This window comes from Martes martes, assembly GCF_963455335.1.
Source record: "Martes martes genome assembly, chromosome: 7".
In the NCBI taxonomy this organism is placed as follows: domain Eukaryota; kingdom Metazoa; phylum Chordata; class Mammalia; order Carnivora; family Mustelidae; genus Martes; species Martes martes.
In genome coordinates, this window is record NC_137894.1 from 118,488,281 (window position 1) to 118,511,792 (window position 23,512).

The following is a 23,512-nucleotide window of genomic DNA, read 5'->3' on the forward strand; positions in this document are numbered from 1 at the left end:
TTACTTATTGCTGATTTTAAAGATTTTTGTTTATTTGTTTATTTATTTGACAGACAAAGATCACAAGTAGGCAGAGAGAGAGGAAGGGAAGCAGGCTCCCTGCTAAGCAGAGAGCCCGAGGTGGGGCTCCATCCCAGGATCCTGGGATCATGACCTGAGCTGAAGGCAGAGGCTTTAACCCACTGAGCCACCCAGGTGCCCACTTATTGCTGATTTTAAAAAAGTGTCATATGTTTAGAAAAAAGAAATTTTGATTACATGGTTTGAACACTCAAGAAGTGTAGATGGTAGATGTTTTAGTCAGCTCAGGCTGCTGTGACAAAGTACCATAGATTGGGAGGCTTAAACTGATTTTCTCATAACTCAGGAGGCTGAGTCCAAGAGCAAAGTGTCTGCTCTTCAGTTTCTGGTAGGGGCTCTTTTTCTGTCTTGTAGACAGCTGCCTTCTTGCTCTGTCTTTACCTGGTGGGGTGGGAGATAGAAGTCGGGGGGGGGGGGCTTGTGTGCATGAAAGTGTGCTAGTGTGAGCACTCTGGTGTCTCTTCTTATTAGGACACTAATCTTATTGTATCAGGGCCCTACTCTTATGATCACATAGAACCTTATAGGCCCCGTCTCTATATACAGTCACCACAGGGGGCTAGGGCTTCAACATATGAATTTTAGGGGCAACAATTCAGTCCACAGTATTAGGCAATAAAGTCTGAGATGGAAATGGGAAAGCATGTTGTTGTCCAAAATCTCCTTTCCTGATGTTGGGGAGGGGGGCGGTAAAGGGTAGTAGGAATCCACAGGAATCCTATGGAGCAATCCAACGCTTCCACAGAAGTGTTTAAGGCTTCTGTGGGGCTTCCATTTTTGCAAACTATTGGTGTCAAAATCAGCTAAGCAAAATGGGGATCCAGGGCTGCTGAAGTGACCTCTAAGTTGAGGTGGGAGGCCAAAAAACAATATTGACCGCTGGAGTATGGAGCCAGGGATCTAAAATCTAGGGAGCAAGTTCAGAGAGCAGGAAGACGGAATGAATGCTGCAGGTAGTTCTTGCAAATTGGCGTGAATACAAATGATGGGCTTATGTTTGCTTCAGGCTGGTGCTCAGGAGAACTGGCTACTACTATGGTCTGTTTCTACCCACATTGAACACTTCTGATACCAAATATGTGGGATTTCCCCTTACAGCAGCAAACAATTGTCCAACACTCCAGACACCAGCTACATGTCCTACAGTATAATTCGATTTTGTTACTAATTACCTGGAGCTAGAATTAGATCCCACAAGTTAAGAGCTCAGTCTCACAAGACTACCCCCACTTCAGATGTCAGTCAAAAATTGGAAGGGGAGGTGAACCATGAAAGACTATGGACTCTGAAAAACAACCTGAGGTTTTCGAAGGGGTGGGGGGTGGGAGGTTGGGGGAACCAGGCGGTGGGTACTAGGGAGGGCACGGATTGCATGGAGCACTGGGTGTGGTGAAAAAACAATGAATACTGTTATGCTGAAAAGAAATAAAACATTAAAAAAAAAAAAAAAGTCCTGGGCCTCCACTACTTCTGACCAACCAGTAATGAATGAAGGTTCCTACAACCCCTTTTTCAGATTTGATAATTGCCTGGAATGGCTCCCCGAACTCAGGAAAGCATTTTACTCACATTTATTGGTTTCTTATGGGGAATATTTATAGAAAAGATTATACAAGGATATTTTCAATGGGTGCAGATGAATGGCCAGATGAAAAGGTACATAGGGGAAGTCTAGAAGTGTCCTGGGCTCAGAAGCTTTTGTCCTATGGAACTGGGGCACTCTACTTTCCCAGTATGTGGTTGTATCTACTAACCCAGAAGTTCTCCAAACCCCATAGTTTATGGGTTTTTATTTTTTTTAAAGATTTTACTTTATTTATTTGACAGAGAGAGAGATAGAATCACAAGTAGGCAGAGCAGCAGGGAGAGAAAGAGGGAGAAGCAGGCTCCCCGCTGAGCAGAGAGCCCGATGTGGGGCTCGATCCCAGGACCCTGAGATCATGACCTGAGCCGAAGGCAGAGGCTTAACCCACTGAGCCACCCAGGTGCCCCTATGGGTTTTTTTTTTTTTTTTATGGTGATTTCATTACATAGGTATAATGATTAAATAAATCATTGGCCAATTGGTGACTAACTCTATCTCCATCACCATTCCCCTTCCAAGAGGTCAGGAAGTTGGACTAAAAATTCTAATCCTCTAGGGATGCCTTGGTTTTTCTAGTGATCACCCCTCATCCTGAATCTTCCTGGGGGCCATAGCCACCAGTCATCTCATTAGGATAAAAAGGGATACTCATCACTCTGCAGGGTCCAATGGTTCTTTAAGCTCTATCAGAACCAGGGACTAAGGCCAAATATTATAATCAAGATGCTTCTATCACCTTGAGAACTGATGAAGTGTTGAGGGTTTTAGGAACTTTTTGTCAAGAACTGGGGGCCAAATATATATTTCTTATTATGTCACAATACCCCAACTGCATTAAGTGGGGCAGAGATGGGGTGGACAGTTGTGAGTCCCAGGCATTCAAACCATTGAGAGCAGGATTTAAGGTGGCAGGCAGAGAAAGAAGGATCTGGTCTAGTTCCTGGGGAGTAAGCAACAAGTAGGGAACATGTCGGGCCCAGGTGAATGCCCTGAGGTTGGACTAAACTCTAATCCTGGCCCCCAGAACTACAAATAGAAAACAGAGCCAGAAGCCCAAGCCAAGGTCAACCCAGTAGGATTAGACCAGAGTCATTTCCAATAGTTCATTTTTTCATAGGGTCTTTGTTCTGACCAGGGTCCACTCTGAGTACAGTGATAAAATTGGTTAAACCTCTTAGTTCTTTTCTATTTTCTACTCCTTCCCTGCCTCTTTCAGATGCCCTGGGCCTGCTTGTTTTATTCCTTCTTCCTGTTATCCAAATGTGATGTCTTGAAAGAGTCTGTGGCTAATGCAGTTTAACAACATCTGAAACACATGGGCTGAACCCCCCAGGATGGAGTTTTGGCAACAGGTTAGAGGTATTGGTATTATTTTGAACCTTCAAACCAGCAAACCTTTACCAAGACTTACGAGGTGTCTATCATGAACAAACACTGTCTGTGCCATAGCGTAACACAGTGTTGCTCCAACAGAAATTATAATGAATCATACATAACCTTTGTCCATATAATCATAACCTTTGTCCAACTTTAGAGTCATGTAAAGAAGACACATGAGAGATTAGAGGGAGGGAAGGTTGCTTTAAACAGATAAATCAAGGGAAATGTAAGAAGAAGGTAGCATTCAGATGTATCTTTAAAAATGAGAAGACTTTAGACATTTAGATATGGAAGAAAGGATATTTCCAAACCGTGATAGCATGAGGTAAGTAATACAAAAGAGCACCTGTCAGGCGTGTCCTGGGAAGAGCAAGTGATTACCTTTCACACAGTCTACAAGAAGAAATGGGAAACTATTTTTTCCTCCTTCCAGTCTTATGTGACTTATGTGTGTATAGTTGTGAATTCCCAAAACATACAGTGGTATGTTGTTTATGCAACAGATTTTCCCCTGGACACCAAACTATACATTTAAGTTTTCTGAAGAGAGTTCTAAATTCTCCTGATAACTTTTGTTGTAAGTTTAGTGATCAGAGATCAACTATATACTCAATAGTGTGTAATTGTTGAACAATGGGGTGATACTTATGCATAGTTAGAGACTGTACGGGCTGAATTGTGTCCCCCTCAAATCTGCATATTGAAGCCCCAACACCCAGTGCCTCAGAATGTGACTGTATTTGCAGACAGGGCCCTTAAAGAGGCGATTAAGTTACCAGGAGACTGTTAGCATGGGCGCTCGTCCAATACGACTGGTGTCCTTTTAAGAAGAGATTTGGACCCACAAAGAGACACTATTGACTTGTAAGCACAGAGGAAACATCATGTGAAGACACAGAGAGATGTAGGCACCTGCAACTCAAGGACGGAAGTCTCAGAAGAAACCAAATCTCTGGTCACCTTGATCTTGAACTTGAGAACTGTGAGAAAGTAAATTTCTGTTGTTTAAACCACTGTTTTGTTGTATGTTGTTATGGCAGCTCTAGCAAAGAGTAGGTATTCTTCAGCCTCATCTTTAGCCACAGAGATAGATGCTTACTGAGTGTGCCTAGCCCAGGGACCAACATCCACGAGATCTGGTGTGTCCAATACAGGAGCTGCTGACCACACATGGCTATTGTGCACTTGAAATGTAGCTAGTACAAGCTGAGATGTGCTGTATATGGCAAATACACTCTAGGTTTTTGAAGACTTAGTATGAAAAAAAGAACACAAAATATTTTATTAATATATTTTATGTTGATTACATATTTGGTCATACATGGGTATTTGGGATTCAATAAAATAGATCATTAAAACTGATCTCATCTGCTTTTTAAAAAAATGTGTACTAGAAAATTCCAAATTACATATGTGCTTTGCCTTATATTTGTTGGACAGCATTACACTAGATATTAAAAAAAAAGTCTTTTGAGTGGTAGAAACCTCTTGCACTGTCATTTTCTTCATGCTTAGGATTTGGGATTAAGTAAACTCTAAAATTCTTCCCCTGTCAGCAATGCAGAAAAAGGTGATGACAATCCAAAGAACAGACACATCAAAGGTGAAACATAGGAGGAGAGCACAACTTCCCAGAGTCCTCTTATTTGAGCAAATCCACACAGTCACAATGACCAAGGGAAGAACAAGGGGTGGTAAAGAGTGTTTTAAAGCCAGGGAGTGGAGGTGGAGTGTGGGGTTGGGGTGGAGAATGCAGGCACAGAAACTGAACTTTTTTTTTTTTTTTTTTAAATTTTCAGTGTTCCAAGATTCATTGTTTATGCAGTACACACAGTGCTCCATGCAATACGTGCCCTCCTTAATACCCACCACCAGGTTCACCCAACCACCCACCCTCCTCCCCTCCAAAACCCTCAGTTTGTTTCTCAGAGTCCACAGTCTCTCACGCTTTGTCTCCCCCTCCGATTTCCCCCAACTCCCTTTTACTCTTCTCCCAATGTCCTCTGTGTTATTCCTTATGCTTCACAAGTAAGTGAAACCATATGATAATTGACACTCTCTGCTTGACTTATTTTAGTCAGCATAATCTCCTCCAGCCCTGTCCATGTTGATACAAAATTTGGGTATTCATCTTTTCTGATGGCTGAGTAATATTCCATTGTGTATATGGACCATATCTTCTTTATCCATTTGTCTGTTGAAGGGCATCTTGGCTCCTTCCACATTTTGGCTATTGTGGACATTGCTGCTATGAACATTGGGGTACAGATGGCTCTTCTTTTCACTACATCTGTATCTTTGGGGTAAATATCCAGTAGTGCAATTGCAGGGTCATAGGGTAGCTCTATTTTTAATTTCTTAAGGAATCTCCACACTGTTTTCCAAAGTGGCTACATCAACTTGCATTTCTACCAACAGTGTACGAGGGTTCCCCTTTCTCCACATCCTCTCCAACACTTGTTTACTGTCTTGTTAATTTTGGCCATTCTAACTGGTGTAAGGTGGTATCTCAATGTGGTTTTGATTTGAATCTCCCTGATGGCTAATGATGATAAACATTTTTTCATGTGTCTGTTAGCCATTATATGTCTTCTTTGGAGAAGTGTCTGTCCATGTCTTCTGCCCATTTCTTTACACGATTATCTGTTTTTTTGAGTGCTGATTTTGAGAATTCTTTTGGATGATTGCCTCCTCTCTGGATCGCAGTCTGGCGTACTGGTCACTGTTCTTTGCTAAGGACCATAGCACCACCTGTGGCTAACTTGGGCTGAAAACGAATGACTTAGAAATTCGGATAGGTGGTACCTGGGTGGCTCAGTTGATTGAACAACTGCCTTCAGTTCAGGTCATGATCCTGGAGTCCTGGGATCTAGTCTTATATTGGGCTCCCTGCTCAGCAGGGAGCCTGCTTCTTCCTCTGATCACGCCCCTCTCATGCTCTCTCTCTCCCATTCTTGCTCTGCCTCTCAAATAAATAAATAAGTCTTAAAAAAAAAAAGAGAGAGAGAGAGAGAGAGAAGAAATTAGGATTGGGAAAAAAAAATCAGGCTAGGGCACAGAATTGTTGCTGAAGCTGCCGAACCAGTTTTGTGAAACAGGCCAGAGTCAGAGGACCAGAAAAACACTCCAGGTCACCCTGCCTGAGCTGTAGGTTAGGATGGCACTTCTGACCCTGCTGCTCCAGACACGTGGGGCTCCTCTGATGGACCCCTCTGTGCCTGCACTTCCTCTGGACTCTGACATGGCTCCAAGGTGCTTTCTTGGATGTCATACATCTGTCTAGTTACTCCTACATGATCAAAGTCACAGGTTCAAGGAACTGGCTGAGGGAGTCTGATGGCTGCCAGAGCACTTGCTACCGGGGGAAGGAAGAGGGAAGATCTTGCTCCTTCCCTCCTGAAGGAGTGGAATCTGCCTCTCACCAAGACTTGCACCCTGAGGAATCAGACATACTGGGTTTGAATGACTGTAGAGAACAAAAAGGGAAAAAAATTTCCAATTAGTGTGAAGACGGGAATATTCTTACCCCCAGAATTGTCATAGTTTTGAGGAGAGCAGTAAAACAGGCTGGGACTGCAGGGCTGATTCTAACTACTATACCACATTGTTCTGTGCTATAGTCATTTTTATCTGAGTTCTACTGAAGAAAATGTTTAGTAAGCAATATATAATTTATTCCATTATGTGGGCTCTGTCCTCTGACCTATTGTTACTGTCTTTATATAAAGTCCTGAATTTAGAGAATTCCGACACATATTTTTGAAGTCATTGAATAGAGTGACACTATTAATAACTGTAGTCTAACAACGTACACCAAACTCAAAAAAAGTCAGATAAACAGCAGGTGTTACAGGATAGTTCATGAAGAGAATATACTTTATACTCTTTTATGCCCCAGGAGATTCTATTTTAAGAAATGTTTCCACTTTCTTTTGTAGATAATCCTTTTTCCTCATCCCCTTATATGATTATTCTGTGACTTCTTCTTATTTTTAAACATTTTTTAGAGATTTTATTGTATTTGAGAGAGAGCGCATGTGTGTGCTCCAGTGCAGGGGGTGGGCGGTGAGGGGCAGAGGGAGACGGAGAAGGAGAATCCCCACTGAGCAGGGAGCCTGACCTCACAGGGTCTTCATAGATCCTAGCACCCTGAGTCCCTGACCTGAGCCGGAGGCAGATGCTTAACTGACTGAGCCATCCAGGTGCCCCATATTCAGTGATTTTTTAAAAAATCAAACTTTTATTTTTTCGTATTGAGATATTAAATCATATTTAGACCCTCAAGTCATACTGGAATTTATCCATGTTTTGTATTAGAAAATGAAAGTTTTCATATTTTACATTTAGAGCTCTATCCATTTGCAGTTTATGTGTGGCGTGAAGCACAGATCTAAAATTTGATCTTTTTCCAAATAGTTATCCAGATGTCTCCGTAAGTTTTAAAAGTTCCATACTTACCCCAGTAATTTGAGGCACCATTTTCACAGTGATTTTTTTTTTTTTTTAAAGTTCAAGTCCGCTAATATGTATTGAGAACCTACTGCAGTTTGGACCCTGCACTTGGGAAGTACAAAGAGGAAAAAGTCTTGGCCTCTGCTCTTGAATTTGAGGGCTGAATTTAGATTTCTAAAAGTAGAGCCATTTTCTAGAGACAACACACTACTATCAGACTTTATCTGTAACTTTTCCTTAAAAGGCAAGATCTCTCATCTTTCTCAAGAGACCATCTGATTTTAATTACACTTTTCACTTTGGAAAAATGAAATTTGCTATAGCTGAAGTGCAGCTCCTTTAAGACAAAGGCAGTCTTTACTTTCAAAAGGCATCTGAAATTTGAGAACTGAGAGGCACTCCTTTTCTTGTTTATCTCAAGCCCCAAACCACAGGACCAAGGGAAGCTGAACACATGATTACTTGTCCGATAACTGCTATTTTCTTTTATCTCACTTCTTGAGCAAATCTGACTCCTGTGTCCAGCGGTCCATGGATTTCTCTTTCTTTCTTATATTTAATTCTTTTTACTAGACACTTTCTTTTCTAATGGTTTCCCAAACATAGGTTAGATATTTTAAATAAGAGATATTATCTGTGTTAAGGAATTACTTTGGTATACGAACTAGTAAGAACTAGTGATATATCCTCGGAATGAGAACATTTATTTTTAATTTTTTCTTAATTTTTAAAGATTTTATGTATTTATTTGACAGAGAAAGAGAGACAGCAAGAGCAGGAACACAAGTTCGGGGAGGTGGAGAAGCAGGCCCCCCACCAAGCAGGGAGCTGATGCAGGCTCCATCCCACTCTGGGATTATGAGTCCAGCCAAAGGCAGACGCATAACAACTGAGCCACCCAGGCGCCCTGAGAACACTTTTTTCTGTTAAATATTCTGTGTTTCCTCTTCTATAGAGATCACAAAGTGTACAAATATTTGTGGCGTGCCTTTCAAATACAGTTGCAATGGTGTGTTACAGGATGATGTATACTGGGTACTGGTTTCAACTTCTCATTTCATGTGTATGGTATTTTCTTCTATTTTCACCCTGGTACTTCCCCTCTAGTTGCATTATTATGCATATGTTATATATACATCACAGATACAAAGTCTCGGAGTTGGTAGGGAACTTAGCATTCATTTGATTGATCATCTGCGGCTTGCATCCTCTGGTGCTCAAATTCTGGCTTAAAATATTGTATGAGAAGGGATGGATCAGAGTGAGTTCAGGGAAGCTATATCTATGGAACCTGCATGGATCCTGACTTGTATCATAGAATGGTGGTGGGAGAGAAGGCAGAGTCCAGACATGTGCTGTACTGGGAAAAGAAGAAATGGAAGAAAAAGTGGCCCATATGTAGGGAGCTATATAACTTATCATCTAAGCCAGAGCACTTTTGAAGGCTAAAGGGGCACTATTAATAATTATACCAGAACAACAGACATAGCTGGGACTGGTCTTGGTAAACCAGATAGATCTATAGTAATTTCAGAGAAAAAGCATGCATAGCTATTGTCCATTAAGAATGCATGGATAGGGGTGCCTGGGTGGCACAGTCGTTAAGTGTCTGCCTTCGGCTCAGGTCATGATCCCAGGGTCCTGCGATCCAGCCCCCCATCGGGCTCCCTGCTCAGTGGGGAGCCTGTTTCTCCCTCTCCCACGTCCTCTGCTTGTATTCCCTTTCTCCCTGTGTCTCTCTCAAATAAATAAATAAAATCTTAAAAAAAAAAAAAAAAAAAGAAAAAGAAAAAGAATGCAGGTATAGCCGAAGGGCCTGACAACTTCATTTTTGGGACAGCACAGGTACTTTTCTTCCTTATAATTGTTGTCCTGAAACTTAAATTTAGGTTTGTAGTTAAGGGGCAAAACAATCTGACTCCAAATAGGACCCTGAAGATAAGGCCTCCTGTGTCCTATAGCCTTTGAGTCTTCTCTTGCCATTTTGGGGTCTCCAGGGCTTGTGCAGATACTGAAGGTCTCTGCAGACACATGGGTCTACAAAGGGAGATTTTGGGATCAGAAATGCTTTCTCTGCAGCCACTCAGTCTCTTCAATTTGCTCTGATACCAAGAAGATACGAAATCTCAGACTGGCGCTGAATGTGGCAAAATCCCATGACACAATTTCCCTACCGGTTTAGGGTTATCTTCCTGAAACCACGTCAACTGGCAATGCAGGGTAGTTGATGAAGCTGAAAGCTAAATAAATGCAGTTGCTACCAGAATGGAGAAATCTGTCAGCTAACGTTTGCCTAGTGTGTAATGCATTCAGCTCAGATTTACTGAGGGCCTGTTACCCTGTATTTCATTTAATCACATGTCCCCTTGTGGCTGCTCTTTATCTGACACAAAAAGAAACTTAGGCTCAGAAAGCTAAGTGACTCAACCAGGGCCACACCTGAACTGGGACCTCCTTAAGGGACGTATGTTGGGTGTTGCCCTAAGATGATAAGGGAAATCCAGTTCCCTAGGCGGCCTGGGACATCCACCTCCCCTGCGATAACGCACTCCAATAGATGAAGCCGGAAGAGAAGCAGAGAACTGAGGACACTTGAAGGCCCTACCCCGAGTACACTTGAAGGCCCTACCCCGACAAGGTCAGGACCAGAAAGGTGCCCGCACACAAAATGGCGGCTTTGGCGTCAGCGACCTCCTGCCCTTCTCCATCATGGCGGCGGCCAGACCCGCCTCCCTGGGCACCGGAGTCATGTGACCCACACAATGGCTGAGCGCCTACTCCAGGCTTCCCGGCAACGCCGAGTGAAAGCCATGACGGCCGCCGCGGGTTCGGCGGGCCTCGCAGCGCTACCCCTACTGCTGTGCGCGCTGCTGGTGCCCGGCGGCGCGTACGTGCTGGACGACTCCGACGGGCTGGGCCGGGAGTTCGATGGCATCGGCGCGGTCAGCGGCGGCGGGGTGAGCAGCGGGCGGTGGGATGCGCGGGCGTTCCCAGGGGGCCGCCCCACAAGCCCCCGCGGCGCAGCCCGGCGTTTCGACGCACTCCAGTCGCGGCCCCACTGTTGTTCGGTGCCTCTCGGGCAGAGATCCGGGCGCCTACAGCGTTGGAAGCGGCGCTTGCTCGTTTTAGATGAACCTATAGAGGCGCTTAGTTTTAATAGAGGAGGATGCGGAGGTCCACCGAGTAAGTGACAGGTGTAGGCAGGGACAAGTCTGGGGTTCGTACTCTCACCCCGGGCATTGGAGTCTAGGCTCTCTTTGCCGCAGAGAGGGCATTCCTGAGAGTCTCTCCAGAAATGGCCAGGGAGCCGGGGAGCATCTCTTCCCAAAAGGATGCCCCACTGCGAGTCGGGGAGTCGGAAGCCCTGGACCATTAGTGCAGGGTGCGATTGGCTAACTTCAGAGGGGCCAGTGCAGAATACGTTTTTGTTTGGAGGTGCGACAGGTGCCTCAGGGCCTCTTTAGGAAGGTTAGAGGCCCATCTGGGACTGCCCCCCCTCCCCCGTGTTTTGTTTTTAATGGCAGGCTATGCTAGCATCAGCTGGTAGTCTAGGATTGTTTACTGTTGGGAGGCTTTGTTTTTTGGGAGTCCTCAAGATCCAAAGTAGGGTGAGTTGCCCACCGGAAAGGTCAGTGCCTCTTTGTCTCATTGGTGGCAATTTTTGTGTGCAGAAAGGGGAAAACAGTTCGCCACCTTTATGGTGTATAAGAATTACCCGGCATGCTTGTTGGAATGCACTCCCCATTCTGACTATAGTTCTGGATGGGGGCCTGAGAATCTGCATTTTAACACATACATAAGTTGATTCTCATACTAAGTAGTGAGAGACCTTTTTCTTTTAAGTAAACTTAATTTTAGAATAGTATAAATTTGCAGAAAAGTTTCCAAGACAGGACAGAGTTTCATACACCCTGCAGCCATTATTCTGTTACCAGCATCCAACTTTGGTATGGTACATTCGTCTCAACCAGTATTGATAGCGTATGAAAATCCACACTTCGTATTTCTTTAGTAGTTACCTAATGCCTATTTTCTGTTCCAGGATCCCATCCAGAATACCAGTTGCATTTAATTGGCATGTGTTAGTCCTCTCTTGGCTCTGACAGTTGGGATGAATGAATTCCTGTTACCCTGATACTCCATAACATTTACGTGTTGGCAGACAGGAGGGCCATTCCAGCTTTGTGTAAAATTGTGTGGGCGTAGCTGGTCATTGTCTTAGTTTCCTGGTCATATTGACAGGTGACCTCTAGGCCTGGGAGCTTGCTTTAGTAGCATGATTCTTCTTGGTTCTAACAACATTTACTTGCTTCTATCATATGCTCTCTGTAACTTTCTTCCTGTCTTTGTTTTATCCCCTTCCATGGTACCCCAAATCACAACTAGAGCTAATTTTATTTGATGTTAAGGCCTAACTCTTGAATGGGTGGTTGGTTGGGTTGAGTCAAATGGAGCTTGTGTATTCAGATGTGTTTCAGAACTAGCTGGACTGCTTGCTTGCTGAATGGATGTTTTGTGCTGATCTCCGCCTACTGATAGCCAATGTCGTGGCTAGACTGGCCCTTATGGTTCTTATTATGATTGTAAGATGTCCTCAGTAATAACCATCAGGAAACGTTGGAAAAAAAAAGGCTTATTATTCACATAGCACACCTGGGGCCATAGAGCAAGGTTGTGGGTTGGGGTGGGGGAGAGCACGAGAGAGTGGGTGTTTGGGAGCCCCTGGGGTCCTGTTTTATTGCAGGCTCACTCATTGTTTGGATTAAAAAGTTAAGAGGGGGAATTTAAAGTGCAGTAAGAGACAAACCAAGCTGCCTAAATGGTCAGTTATGGAAATCAGTCAAGATTTTTTTTTTTTTAATTTTTTATTTATTTTCAGCGTAACAGTATTCATTGTTTTTTCACCACACCCAGTGCTCCATGCAATCTGTGCCCTCCCTAATACCCACCACCTGGTTCCCCCACCCTCCCACCCCGCCCCTTCAAAACCCTCAGGTTGTTTTTCAGAGTCCATAGTCTCTCATGGTTCACCTCCCCTTCCAATTTCCCTCAACTCCCTTCTCCTCTCCATCTACCCTTGTCCTCTATATTATTTGTTATGCTCCACCAATAAGTGAAACCATATGATACTTGACTTTCTCTGTTTGACTTATTTCACTCAGCATAATCTCTTCCAGTCCTGTCCATGTTGCTACAAAAGTTGGGTATTCGTCCTTTCTGATGGAGGCATAATACTCCATAGTGTATATGGACCACATCTTCCTTATCCATTCATCCGTTGAAGGGCATCTTGGTTCTTTCCACAGTTTGGCGACCGTGGCCATTGCTGCTATAAACATTGGGGTACAGATGGCCCTTCTTTTCACTACATCTGTATCTTTGGGGTAAATACCCAGCAGTGCAATTGCAGGGTCATAGGGAAGATCTATTTTTAATTTCCTGAGGAATCTCCACACTGTTCTCCAAAGTGGCTGCACCAGTTTGCATTCCCACCAACAGTGTAAGAGGGTTCCCCTTTCTCCACATCCTCTCCAACACACGTTGTTTCCTGTCTTGCTAATTTTGGCCATTCTAACTGGTGTAAGGTGGTATCTCAATGTGGTTTTGATTTGAATCTCCCTGATGGCTAGTGATGATGAACATTTTTTCATGTGTCTGGTAGCCATTTGTATGTCTTCCTTGGTGCTGGGAAAACTGGACAGCTATATGTAGAAGAATGAAACTTGACCATTCTCTTACACCGTACACAAAGATAAACTCGAAATGGATAAAAGACCTCAACGTGAGACAGGAATCCATCAGAATCCTCGAGGAGAACATAGGGAGTAACCTCTTTGATATCAGCCACAGCAACTTCTTTCAGGATATGTCTCCAAAGGCGAAGGAAACAAAAGCAAAGATGAACTTCTGGGACTTCATCAAGATAAAAAGCTTCTGCACAGCAAAAGAAACAGTCATCAAAACAAAGAGGCAACCCACGGAATGGGAGAAGATATTTGCAAATGACAGTACAGATAAAAGGTTGATATCCAGGATCTATAAAGAACTCCTCAAACTCAACACACACAAAACAGATAATCATATTAAAAAATGGGCAGAAGATATGAACAGACACTTCTCCAAGGAAGACATACAAATGGCTACCAGACACATGAAAAAATGTTCATCATCACTAGCCATCAGGGAGATTCAAGTCAAGATTTTTAAAACAAAGAAGGCTAGGGTCCGCAGTTCTCCTTATCTAGGTGTGTAGCTGACAATGTGTTTCTTTGAAAAGGCCATCTTTGAAGTAGATGCTTCTTTGAGGAGGATGCCCTCAGGCACTTGCCTTACAGAAAAGAAAAAAAACTCTGGATTTACACTAAGGTCTACCTTGATGCTGAGGCATCCCTCAGGTGACCCTGGATAGCTGATAGTTTAAAAGCCAGGGGTAGGGCATGTTGTAACCCAGAAAGTACACATCTAAGTAGGATTATATAGCACTTCTATAATAATTATACAGACGGTAGTCTGAAATCCAGTCTGTAGCCATTGTTACAAGCTTTAAAGGTCCTGCCATGAAACCAGGTCAGTGATCTCAGGAATCTCAGCTTGGACTCAGGACTGGGCAATCAAGCCAAGGACTAGCCTTTAGACTTCGCCTAAAATACCTGTAGATTTGGGTGAATTCCTCTCCTCTCAATGCCCCCCAAATATCCTGATGTTTTTGGGCTTCCCAAGAAGTGGCCTTCTTAGTTACTTGGTAACTGCCAGGAACACTTAAAGGCTTAAAAATAGCCATGTTAAATACCTGATAGGAGTTCATTACAATGCATTTGGCAAAGAACTTTGGTTATTTCTGTGACATGTAACATTCTAAGATTATAACTAGAATTATAAGTGAGAGAATCATACCAGGATATAGCAGATGTCTAGGAATTTCATATGATTTCTGGAACATTTACATCAATCACATATTCCAAACAAATTTAACCTAAAGAAGGTTTCTCATTATTTATTTGACAATGCTTTCCATGTAGTTCAACATCTCTCTTTTTATAAGGAAAAAGAACAAATCATTTGAGATGTTCCAGGACCCTTGGGGAAATATCTCAAAATTAGTTCAAGGTTTAAAAAGACTTCATTTAGAATTTGATTCTGGGAAATTTGTGAGAAATATCAAAAGGTTTTAAAACACTTGATTACATAGGATCATAGACTGCTGTGAAATGTTAGTAATCCATTTAAACTTTAACCAAAGTTGTAATTAAAGACTTTATAAGCAAATACAGAAAGCTACATAGTTTATTAAAAAAAAAAAAAGAACTTTAGCTCTTTAAGTAGAGACTTGTTTTCTTAAGTAATCAAAGACGTGATAAAGACAACTTGAAACACAGGAAGTTATTTTGATAAAGTACAGAATCTTTATTTCCTAGGCAGATTACTTAAAAGGTAAAGAAGGACCTTGCACAGTCTTATCAAGAACTGACCAATAGTCCAAGAAAACTGTCCTTTTAGCAGGTGAAAGAAAAATTAAGCTAGTTTTCAGAAGTACACTATTTATTAAAGCTTATTAAAAAATCTTTATAATAAATTATTTCATTTTTAGCCAGCTTGTCTCCACAAGATAAAATTTTCACTTCTCTTTTTTTTCTTTCTTTCTTTCTCCTACTTTCTACATCCATTTAGTTTGTATACTTTCAATTGCCTTAACAAAATGCATCTCCATACCTCATACCTTAACTAAAATACATCTACTTTCCTTGCCTAGAGTTCTCTTATTTATTGCACTTTTAATTACATTATTGTTAGAATTCTTAACTCTTAGAAACCTTAGTTTCTAGTGAAACCAGTGAGTAAGCAGTTGTGAGCTGTTTACTAGCATTCTTTATACTGAAAAATTTATGAATACATTTCATAGTTTCTAGAGGCATATGCCTCTTTTTAGGAAAAAAATAGTAATTTTTCACTATAGCACAGGACATGTTTACTAAGAGATCCAGATATCTTTAGCTTCTCTATTACAAGAAACCAAAAGTAGATAAACTTGTGTTCAGTAATTAGTGTTGCAATATTTCATATTTGGCAATGTGCTATATATTTAATGAATTTCCATCATTGAACTTTGCAAAACACTAAGGTTTCAAGTTACCAAAAAGCTCTGGGTAATGTTTTAAGTACACATACCATAAAACACAATTATTGTTGAAAAGTGGATGCCTTGACCATTGAAGCTTAAATTAAACATTTGCAATACGAAAAGAAAAAAGCCAACCTTTGTGGCTTACACTAGACTGAATGACCTGGTTTTTAGCTGATCTGACCTGCTTTGTGTGTGGGGGTGGGGATGTGGGAGGTGTTGGAATGGGGAGAGACAAACCTTTGCCTTAACCCAACTTACTCTTCTTGATTTTTATGTTTTTGTTTTCTGATGTTGCAACCTTACTCCTAGGTGCTGGAGCGTATTTCAGGGTAATGTAGACTAAGAGGTCAATGTGTGTGTTTTTTACTACAGTCATTCTTCTTTTTATTTTTATGGTTTAAACATACACTAGCCAGTATTTCATTGAATGATGACCCATCTGTTCTCACGTTTTTACTTGTGGCATTAAATCCAGTATTTGAACTTGCGGAAAAACGGAAGTCTTCATTATTTTATATTTATTAACTCAGTTTAAGATTATTAAAATGAGAAGAATGTTGCATAAGTCAGAGTAGGATACTCTTATCTATTTGATAGTGTCCCTGTGTATAGTGCATTTCTCATCTAAGAAGTTTAATAGATACTGATTGAAGGAAAATGGTTGCAGCACTACTTTAGATTTCTGTGTGGAGTCCCTGGTACGTAGCAAAGTTTGTGGCAGGGTTGCGGAAAAGCTGAAGCGACCGAGGAAACTCAAGCGGCACACGGAAATCAGGGAGAACTCAGCTTTATTATCGCTGGCGGGCGCAGCGGGATCCTTTCCCAAAGGCTGAGCACCTGACAGGTTTAGGGGTGAGTTTTTATGGTTATGGGTGATGGGGGATGGTAACGGGATGTTTTTGTGGTCTCAGGGCCCATTGGCCTTCTTCATAATCTATCCAGAGGCATCTCAGGAGAGTGCTAAATCATCCCGGGGGACTTGTTTTTTTGTTTTCTTAACCAAACAGGATGGCCATAGGTCTTTTCTTCTGCTTCAGCAGGAGCAATGGAGAGCAGCGGACAGGAAGGGGCTAGGGCCCCGGGGTCTCTGTCTGCCTCAGCAGTAGTGTTTGGAATGTTCTCATTTGTTCTTCCAGTCCGGTGGGGAAGGCAGTATGGGGCAGTAGTTAAGAACGTGGGTTTAAGAGCAGATTGTCAGGGGTCCGTTCTGGGTCCTGCCATTTACTGTACTGCCATGGGCAGGTTACTTAACCTCCCAGTGTCTCAGTTTCTTTTCTGGGGAGACTTTGAAACCTGGTGGGCGCATCGTGAGGACAGATGTAAAGTGCTTAGGATGGCATCTGGCACATGATTATTCTGGTTAATATCATCCTGTTTCATGGATTGGGAAGGAGGAAGTTACATGAGAGACTTATTTGGGTATAAAAAGTCTGCCATTTATTGAGAGCTTACTGTGTGTCATCTCTTGTAAGAAGGCTTCTTCCCGAGCAGATTGGAAACAGCCCCAGGCCTTTTTCAGGGAATGTGACTGGTGATTTGTTATTCTTTGATTGTGCATTTCAACATTTGGCTATTGTACTCTGAACTGGCTATTGCCATTGACTAATGCTTTTGCATTGAGAATGACCTCAGCTTTGTGATAGCGTAATGATGTGTGTTTGTTTAAAGTTGGCACTTTCTGTGTTATGGATAGGATTGCATAGAGGCAAAATAACCCCCAAACAACCAAACACACTGTTCTGATGACATAATTCAGGGTTGGAAGCATTGTTTTCCCTTTGATCAGGGCTGGGTTATCGGGCATGTGCAGTGTTCATTCACTTACAGAGTGCCTATTTCAATATGTGAGCCTCCACCAGCCTGTAAGCTCTTTGAGAAGAGTGTATTTTTAAAAATGCTTTGTACAATGCTTGCCATTTATTGAGTGCTAACTGTGTGCCAGCTGCTGGGCTATGTCCTTTACATACATCTTATTTTCACCTTAGAACAGCTGAAGGAGTTCTAAGTAAGATAGCCTACGTTACAACAGAGTGCCCTTGGTCACATAGCTTGTAATCAGGGTGCAAGCTCCTGACTCAGAGCCTCCTGTTTGATGTTGCCTGTGCCAGTGCAACCAACAATACCATAAAAGATATTAAATGTTTACTGAATAAGAGAATAAATGGGGATATGAACTTGAGTAAGACACAGTCCTTGTCCTTGAGGAACTCAGAGGTGAGACAGAAGTACGGTGATGAGGGTGCAGGGTTAGAACGGTTACAGTAGAAATGTAGACCCGAGGCCAGAGGAGTCCACAGGACTACATCAGATTACTACTACCTACATCAAACTAGTAGGGGGGAGCAGAAGGGGACCTTCTCTGAAGAGGATGCATTGGAGGTGGCCAAATGGGGGTGTGGAATTCATTCCAGACAGAAGAAAGAGAAAAAGTAGTTTGATAAGTCTAGATAGAAAGCACGAGAGTGATACCAGGTGAAGTGTCACAGTCAAATAGTTAAGAGATTTGGGTATAAAACTGACCAATTTGAACTTTATCCTGAAAGCTCTGGGCAGAGGGGAGGTCTTGGCAGGTTTAAATAGAATACTTTCATGGTTGGGTTTGTGTTTTGGGAAGATTAATGTGGCAAGTAGTGTGGAGAATAGAATACAGGGAGGCTGATGGAGGCCCTGGAAATGACTTTCCACCACTCAACTTTCCCCGAGAGCTGGCTAAACATGGGCCTGCCGGGTAGCATGCATCAGCACTATGAGATATGTTCCTGATTGAATTTGTTTTATTCATACTTTTGAATTTTTTTTAGGCAACCTCCCGACTTCTAGTAAATTATCCAGAGCCCTATCGTTCTCAAATATTGGATTATCTCTTTAAGGTAATGAGAAAATAATTATTTAATGGCATCTCTGGTATTTTTTAAAACTATGGTGAATTTTAGTGGTAGAATTGATCGCCTTCACAATTCTAGCTTAAAAAAAAAAAACCAGCAAATTACTTTTGGAATAAGTTGCTATTTATTTGAAATTGGTTTTCGCATCAGTAATTGTCTTAATGTGCTTTGTCCTTCTTGCAGTGAATCACAGTATTAATACTCCTCCTTCTTTCCCCAGCCAAACTTCGGTGCCTCTTTGCATATTCTAAAAGTCGAAATAGGTGGTGATGGGCAGACAACAGGTAGGAGATTTGGGAAATGGGATTGATTTCTTTCAACATTTTTTTTTTTTTTAGAGATTTTATTTATTTATTTGACAGACAGATCACAAGTAGGCAGAGAGGCAGGCAGAGAGAGAAGGGAGGAAGCAGGCTCCCCGGTGAGCAGAGAGCCCGATGCGGGGCTCGATCCCAGGACGCTGGGATCATGACCTGAGCCGAAGGCAGTGGCTTTAACCCACTGAGCCACCCAGGCGCCCCTCTTTCAACATTTTAATCTATACTTAAATTTAGGAACTGTGAATTAGAATATAAATGATACCAACATTATTGATGTTGATTATTGCTTATAGATTGTTTTTTATTGTTCCTTTTTTATCCTATTAAAATACATCATAATACTCATTTTTTCTCATAAAAAAAAGCATTTGGACTTTAGATTGCTTATTTAGTTGGATTAATCAGTAGTAAACAAACCCACAGTTTTTTCAAAAAACTATATCACTAGACAGAGCATAGAGACAATTATAAGTTTTTATTGAGAAGTTCAAAAAAGAAGACTCTTAATGTGGAAAACATGTAGAATGTTATTATGTTATTAGTTTTAAATAAAATAATGTGGCAAACATATAAGTCATCAGTATTTCAGAGATACAGCTTTTTTCTCTTTTAAAAACAAAATTATTTTTTTTTAAAGATTTTTGAAATTTATTTATTTGACAGAGAGAGACAGAGATCACAAGTAGGCAAGAGGCAGGCAGAGAGAGAGGGGGAAGGAGGCTTCCTGTTGAGCAGAGAGCCTGATGCGGGGCTCAATCCCAGGACCCCCTGGGATCATGACCTGACCGGAAGGCAGAGGCTTAACCCACTGAACCACCTAGGCGCCCAAAAACAAAATTATTTTTTAACCATTAAATTTTTAATCTTCATTGTCACCCTTTTGATTGGCTTTGTGTGTAGTCCAAGTAGTCAGTTAATGTATAGGAAGAAGAAAATTCTCTTTATGATAATGTAGCTTATTATTTACAGGCCAGATTCCATTAGAGTGAACTTTACAGTATCGTCTGTATACACGTGTTCCTATTGATGACTTGGGAATAATTTCTGTTAAAGAGATATGGCTGTGTGGTGGTATTAGTGTTTAATTAATATTGAAAGAAAAAAAATGAAAAAACGAAAGAAACCTCTGTAACACAAACTTCCTCAAGCTACCGTAAGAGGACGTGTATTTCCTTGTCCACTCCTTTTATGCAGAATTGGTAATGGCTGGCCTTCTACATTTGCTGAAGTGAAATTAGAGGTAGAGATACAGAAGTGGGTGGTTCTTGTGAATCTGATGTTTATCTTTGAGAAGAAAAGGGCAAGGCCCTTCTCCTTGTGAGGCCCTTCCTAACATGGGCAGATATTTGTGAAATGTAACGTTATGAGGACTGATATCAGCTACCTACCTTGCCACACCACGGAGGTTAGATAGAATTTTCTTATAGAGGGGAAATACAGATATACTCTTTTTTCTGTCAAAGCTCTGTTATCTTGGTGTCACACGGCATGGTATAGGCTCAAGGCCTGGGGTATGAGAATGAGGCTTAGGAGCCTGGAGATTCACATCAAGGACTGAGAAGCCAGAAGTTGAGCTGATCTAAACTCATTGTCAAACATGGGGATTTGAAAACCCCAGAAAGACCAGACCAAAGCCTGGGAGAATGTAGTCCTAGGACTTTTCAATTATGTGAATTGACAACACTTCTCTCAAAGCTGCTTATATAATAGAAAGTTGTGGCTTTGTTTTTCAAGACTTTTATGATACTGAGAGTAATGAAAAAATATGAAATAATATGCTTTGATCATCCATCCTCAAGTTATCTAAGATCATTCCTACTTGCCCCATGTCAGGATTGGAACCAGAATATGTCTTCTCTGAAATGTGTGTATGTATAGGGGAGAGGGACCCTATGAAACCATTAATGGGTGGTTTCCTTTCTCTTTTGCTCTCTCGCCTGCAGATGGTACTGAGCCCTCCCACATGCACTATGCGTTAGATGAGAATTATTTCCGAGGATATGAATGGTGGTTAATGAAGGAAGCTAAGAAGCGGAACCCTGATATTATACTCATGGGTAAGAAGTGAAGTTTGCCATGCTTTTGCAGTCCATTTAACTTTCAGATTCTGAATTCTGTGTGTGGAGTCACTGTTAATACTGAAGTACTAATAATGTTGTCAGTACTACCATTATCGTACTAGCAGCAAAACATGTGTCAGACTTGATCCTTTCTTTGCCCTTAGATCCTATGTCTGCTGTATATGTGTAATACCTCTGCAGTGAAGCATTACTCTTCCCATCTACAGAAGCAGTGGAGGCTTAGGTTATGCCACTGACTTAAGGTCAGGTAGTTAGTAAATGGCAAAATCAGACATAGAACCTAATTCCATTCTGGTTGTTTTTGCAATGCTAAACTCTTATCCTCAAAAAAATTTCTTATTAAAATTTGTAAAAGGGCAATACTATCTAGAAAATTATACATTAGGTACAGTAGTATATACCAACTATTTGTAAAATTATGCATTACATACAGTAGTAGACTCCATTTCTAGAAGAGGTACACATAAAAGTTTGTTTTGAACCTCAGCAACGTGATGGTCACTGTTCTAGGCATTGGGGGTACCAAGCAATCCAGCCCCTAATTCCCGCCCTTGTGGAGCTTAAGTTCTAGTAGCAGAATCATTGGATTTCTCAAATAGGACTACTGTATTTATGTTACAATTCTCATGTATTAATGCACAGACCTGTAAGATACTGTAAACATACCCAGTGATGGCCTACAGTCATCATTTGAAATGAATTTGATTTTTTGAAACAGGCTTCCATATCCAGTCTGTGTCAGACCAGTGAGATCCATTTTTTAGGGTTTAATTTCAGGTTATTTTAAAAATCATTTCAATAATCAAATTAAAGGACAAGCACAAGTTTTTCTAAATTAAAAAAATGAGGAGTTGGTGTGTTCTTTCAAAATGGTCTTTTGTAAGAGATTCAGGAAATGTTTGGAGCAGTTAAAGAAAAAAAAAAAAGAAGCATCATTGACTTCAGCACCATTGGGCTGCTTTCAAGGTCAGTTCTCATTTAAATGTAGAAAATCTGGCATGCTGAACCATGTTCTAACAAAGACTTACACATGCTGGGCCTTTTGAATGTATTTGGCATTTCATTTTTCTAAAATGTTCCAGTATTTTAGTGTCACATTTCTTATGGAATATACACTGAGGCATTCCTCCTGAGTTTAGAAAAATAAGCATTTTATTCTTTTGTTCATTTTGATTTTTTTCAGTGGTGTACTAAATTGATGATATAAACAGTTGAGGAACTTAACTGTTGAACTTATTTTGATATGTTAGTAACAGAATTAGGATTTAGAATTGCAATTAGTGCTTCTTGACTATTCTCATTTTCTTAAAAATAATAATTAAGGCGTTGGAAGAATGTGGGTTATTTCATCTAAATCATACCACAAAGGCATACTTTCCTATTGAGTCATTGGCATTTATACTGATATGATGACAAACTAGTTTTGCTGAATTTGATGATCTGACTAGTATTTTAAGGAGGTTTAAGTTTTTAGAAGTTGTTCTAATGAATGAGGAATTTGTATTATACTTAACCTGTAGGAATGGTTAGGCATAAGCCTAACCTCTGATTTGACTTCAGAGGAAAGAAATGGAATATTAAATATCCCTATAGCAGGCGGTGGGCATGTTAAATTAAATTGTATATTACATTTCTTTCTATTGGTAAGTATCTTTGAGAAAGTGTTTTTATTTCTTTTTCTTGAAAGAGCATTTGGAGTTATGGAAGCAATTCTAGGGATCAGTAAGGAGTTGCTGAGTTCATAAACTGGAAGGGATTTTGAGAATTTGTGCACGGTGTATAATCTTTAAGAAGATCTGTATTAAAAAAAAAAAAAGATCTGTATTGGCTTTTTGCTTAACCTGTGTTCTTCTAGGTTTCTTTTGCTTTGTTTCTGGTGGGGCCAGCACGGGTATGCCCACTCTACCTTTACCTTTTCCTATCTGCAGGGTTGCCATGGTCGTTCCCCGGATGGCTGGGAAAACATTACAACTGGCCTTATGTAAATCTTCAGCTGACTGCCTACTATGTCATGACCTGGATTGTGGGTGCCAAGCATTATCATGATTTAGATATTGATTACATTGGGGTTAGTAATGTATTTAAAACTCAATTAACTTTTGAACATTTATTTGTAATTTTTTAAAGTAATTTGATTCTGTGGTGTTTTGTTGACTGACCATTTTGTGTCACGAGACTAATTTGTTTTATTGGCATCTGATCATGAATTAACTACATGTGACCATTTATTTCTCCTCTTTGCCCATCTAAATTTTGACCCCTTTTGAAAACTACTAAGTATATAATACCTTCTCTGAACTACCTTTCTTTTTTATTTTTAATTTTGATTTTGGTATCACCCCAGCTCACGTTCTCCTTCTTAAAACGCTTTCCCTAGTTCCTCTAGTCGTACAAAAATACTATATTTACCATACAGTTTCATGATTAATCTCATTGTGCTGAATCTTCTATTGTCCTAAACCAGGGGGTGGCAGACTTTTTATTAGTGTGTCAAAGAGTAAATATTTTAGGTTTTGTGGGTCAAAAGGCAGTATTACGGCTATTATGTAGGTAATTATATAGCCATTTAAAATGTAACCATTTAAAACTGTAAAAACCACTTTTAG

The 23,512-nt window shown here is 41.0% G+C and overlaps 1 protein-coding gene across 1 annotated transcript in view; it reads left to right on the top strand.

Moving 5' to 3' along the window:
* Positions 1-10,260: 10,260 nt before the first annotated feature.
* The window catches only part of GALC (galactosylceramidase), a gene marked incomplete at its 5' end in the record, with an annotated part of 59,138 nt that continues 45,886 nt past the window's right edge, over positions 10,261-23,512 (top strand). The window contains 5 exons of the mRNA XM_080809602.1: positions 10,261-10,455; positions 18,422-18,490; positions 18,726-18,789; positions 20,769-20,882; positions 22,835-22,974. Coding sequence (XP_080665728.1) covers positions 10,261-10,455; positions 18,422-18,490; positions 18,726-18,789; positions 20,769-20,882; positions 22,835-22,974 — 582 coding nt within the window. The remainder of the gene's footprint in view (positions 10,456-18,421; positions 18,491-18,725; positions 18,790-20,768; positions 20,883-22,834; positions 22,975-23,512) is intronic.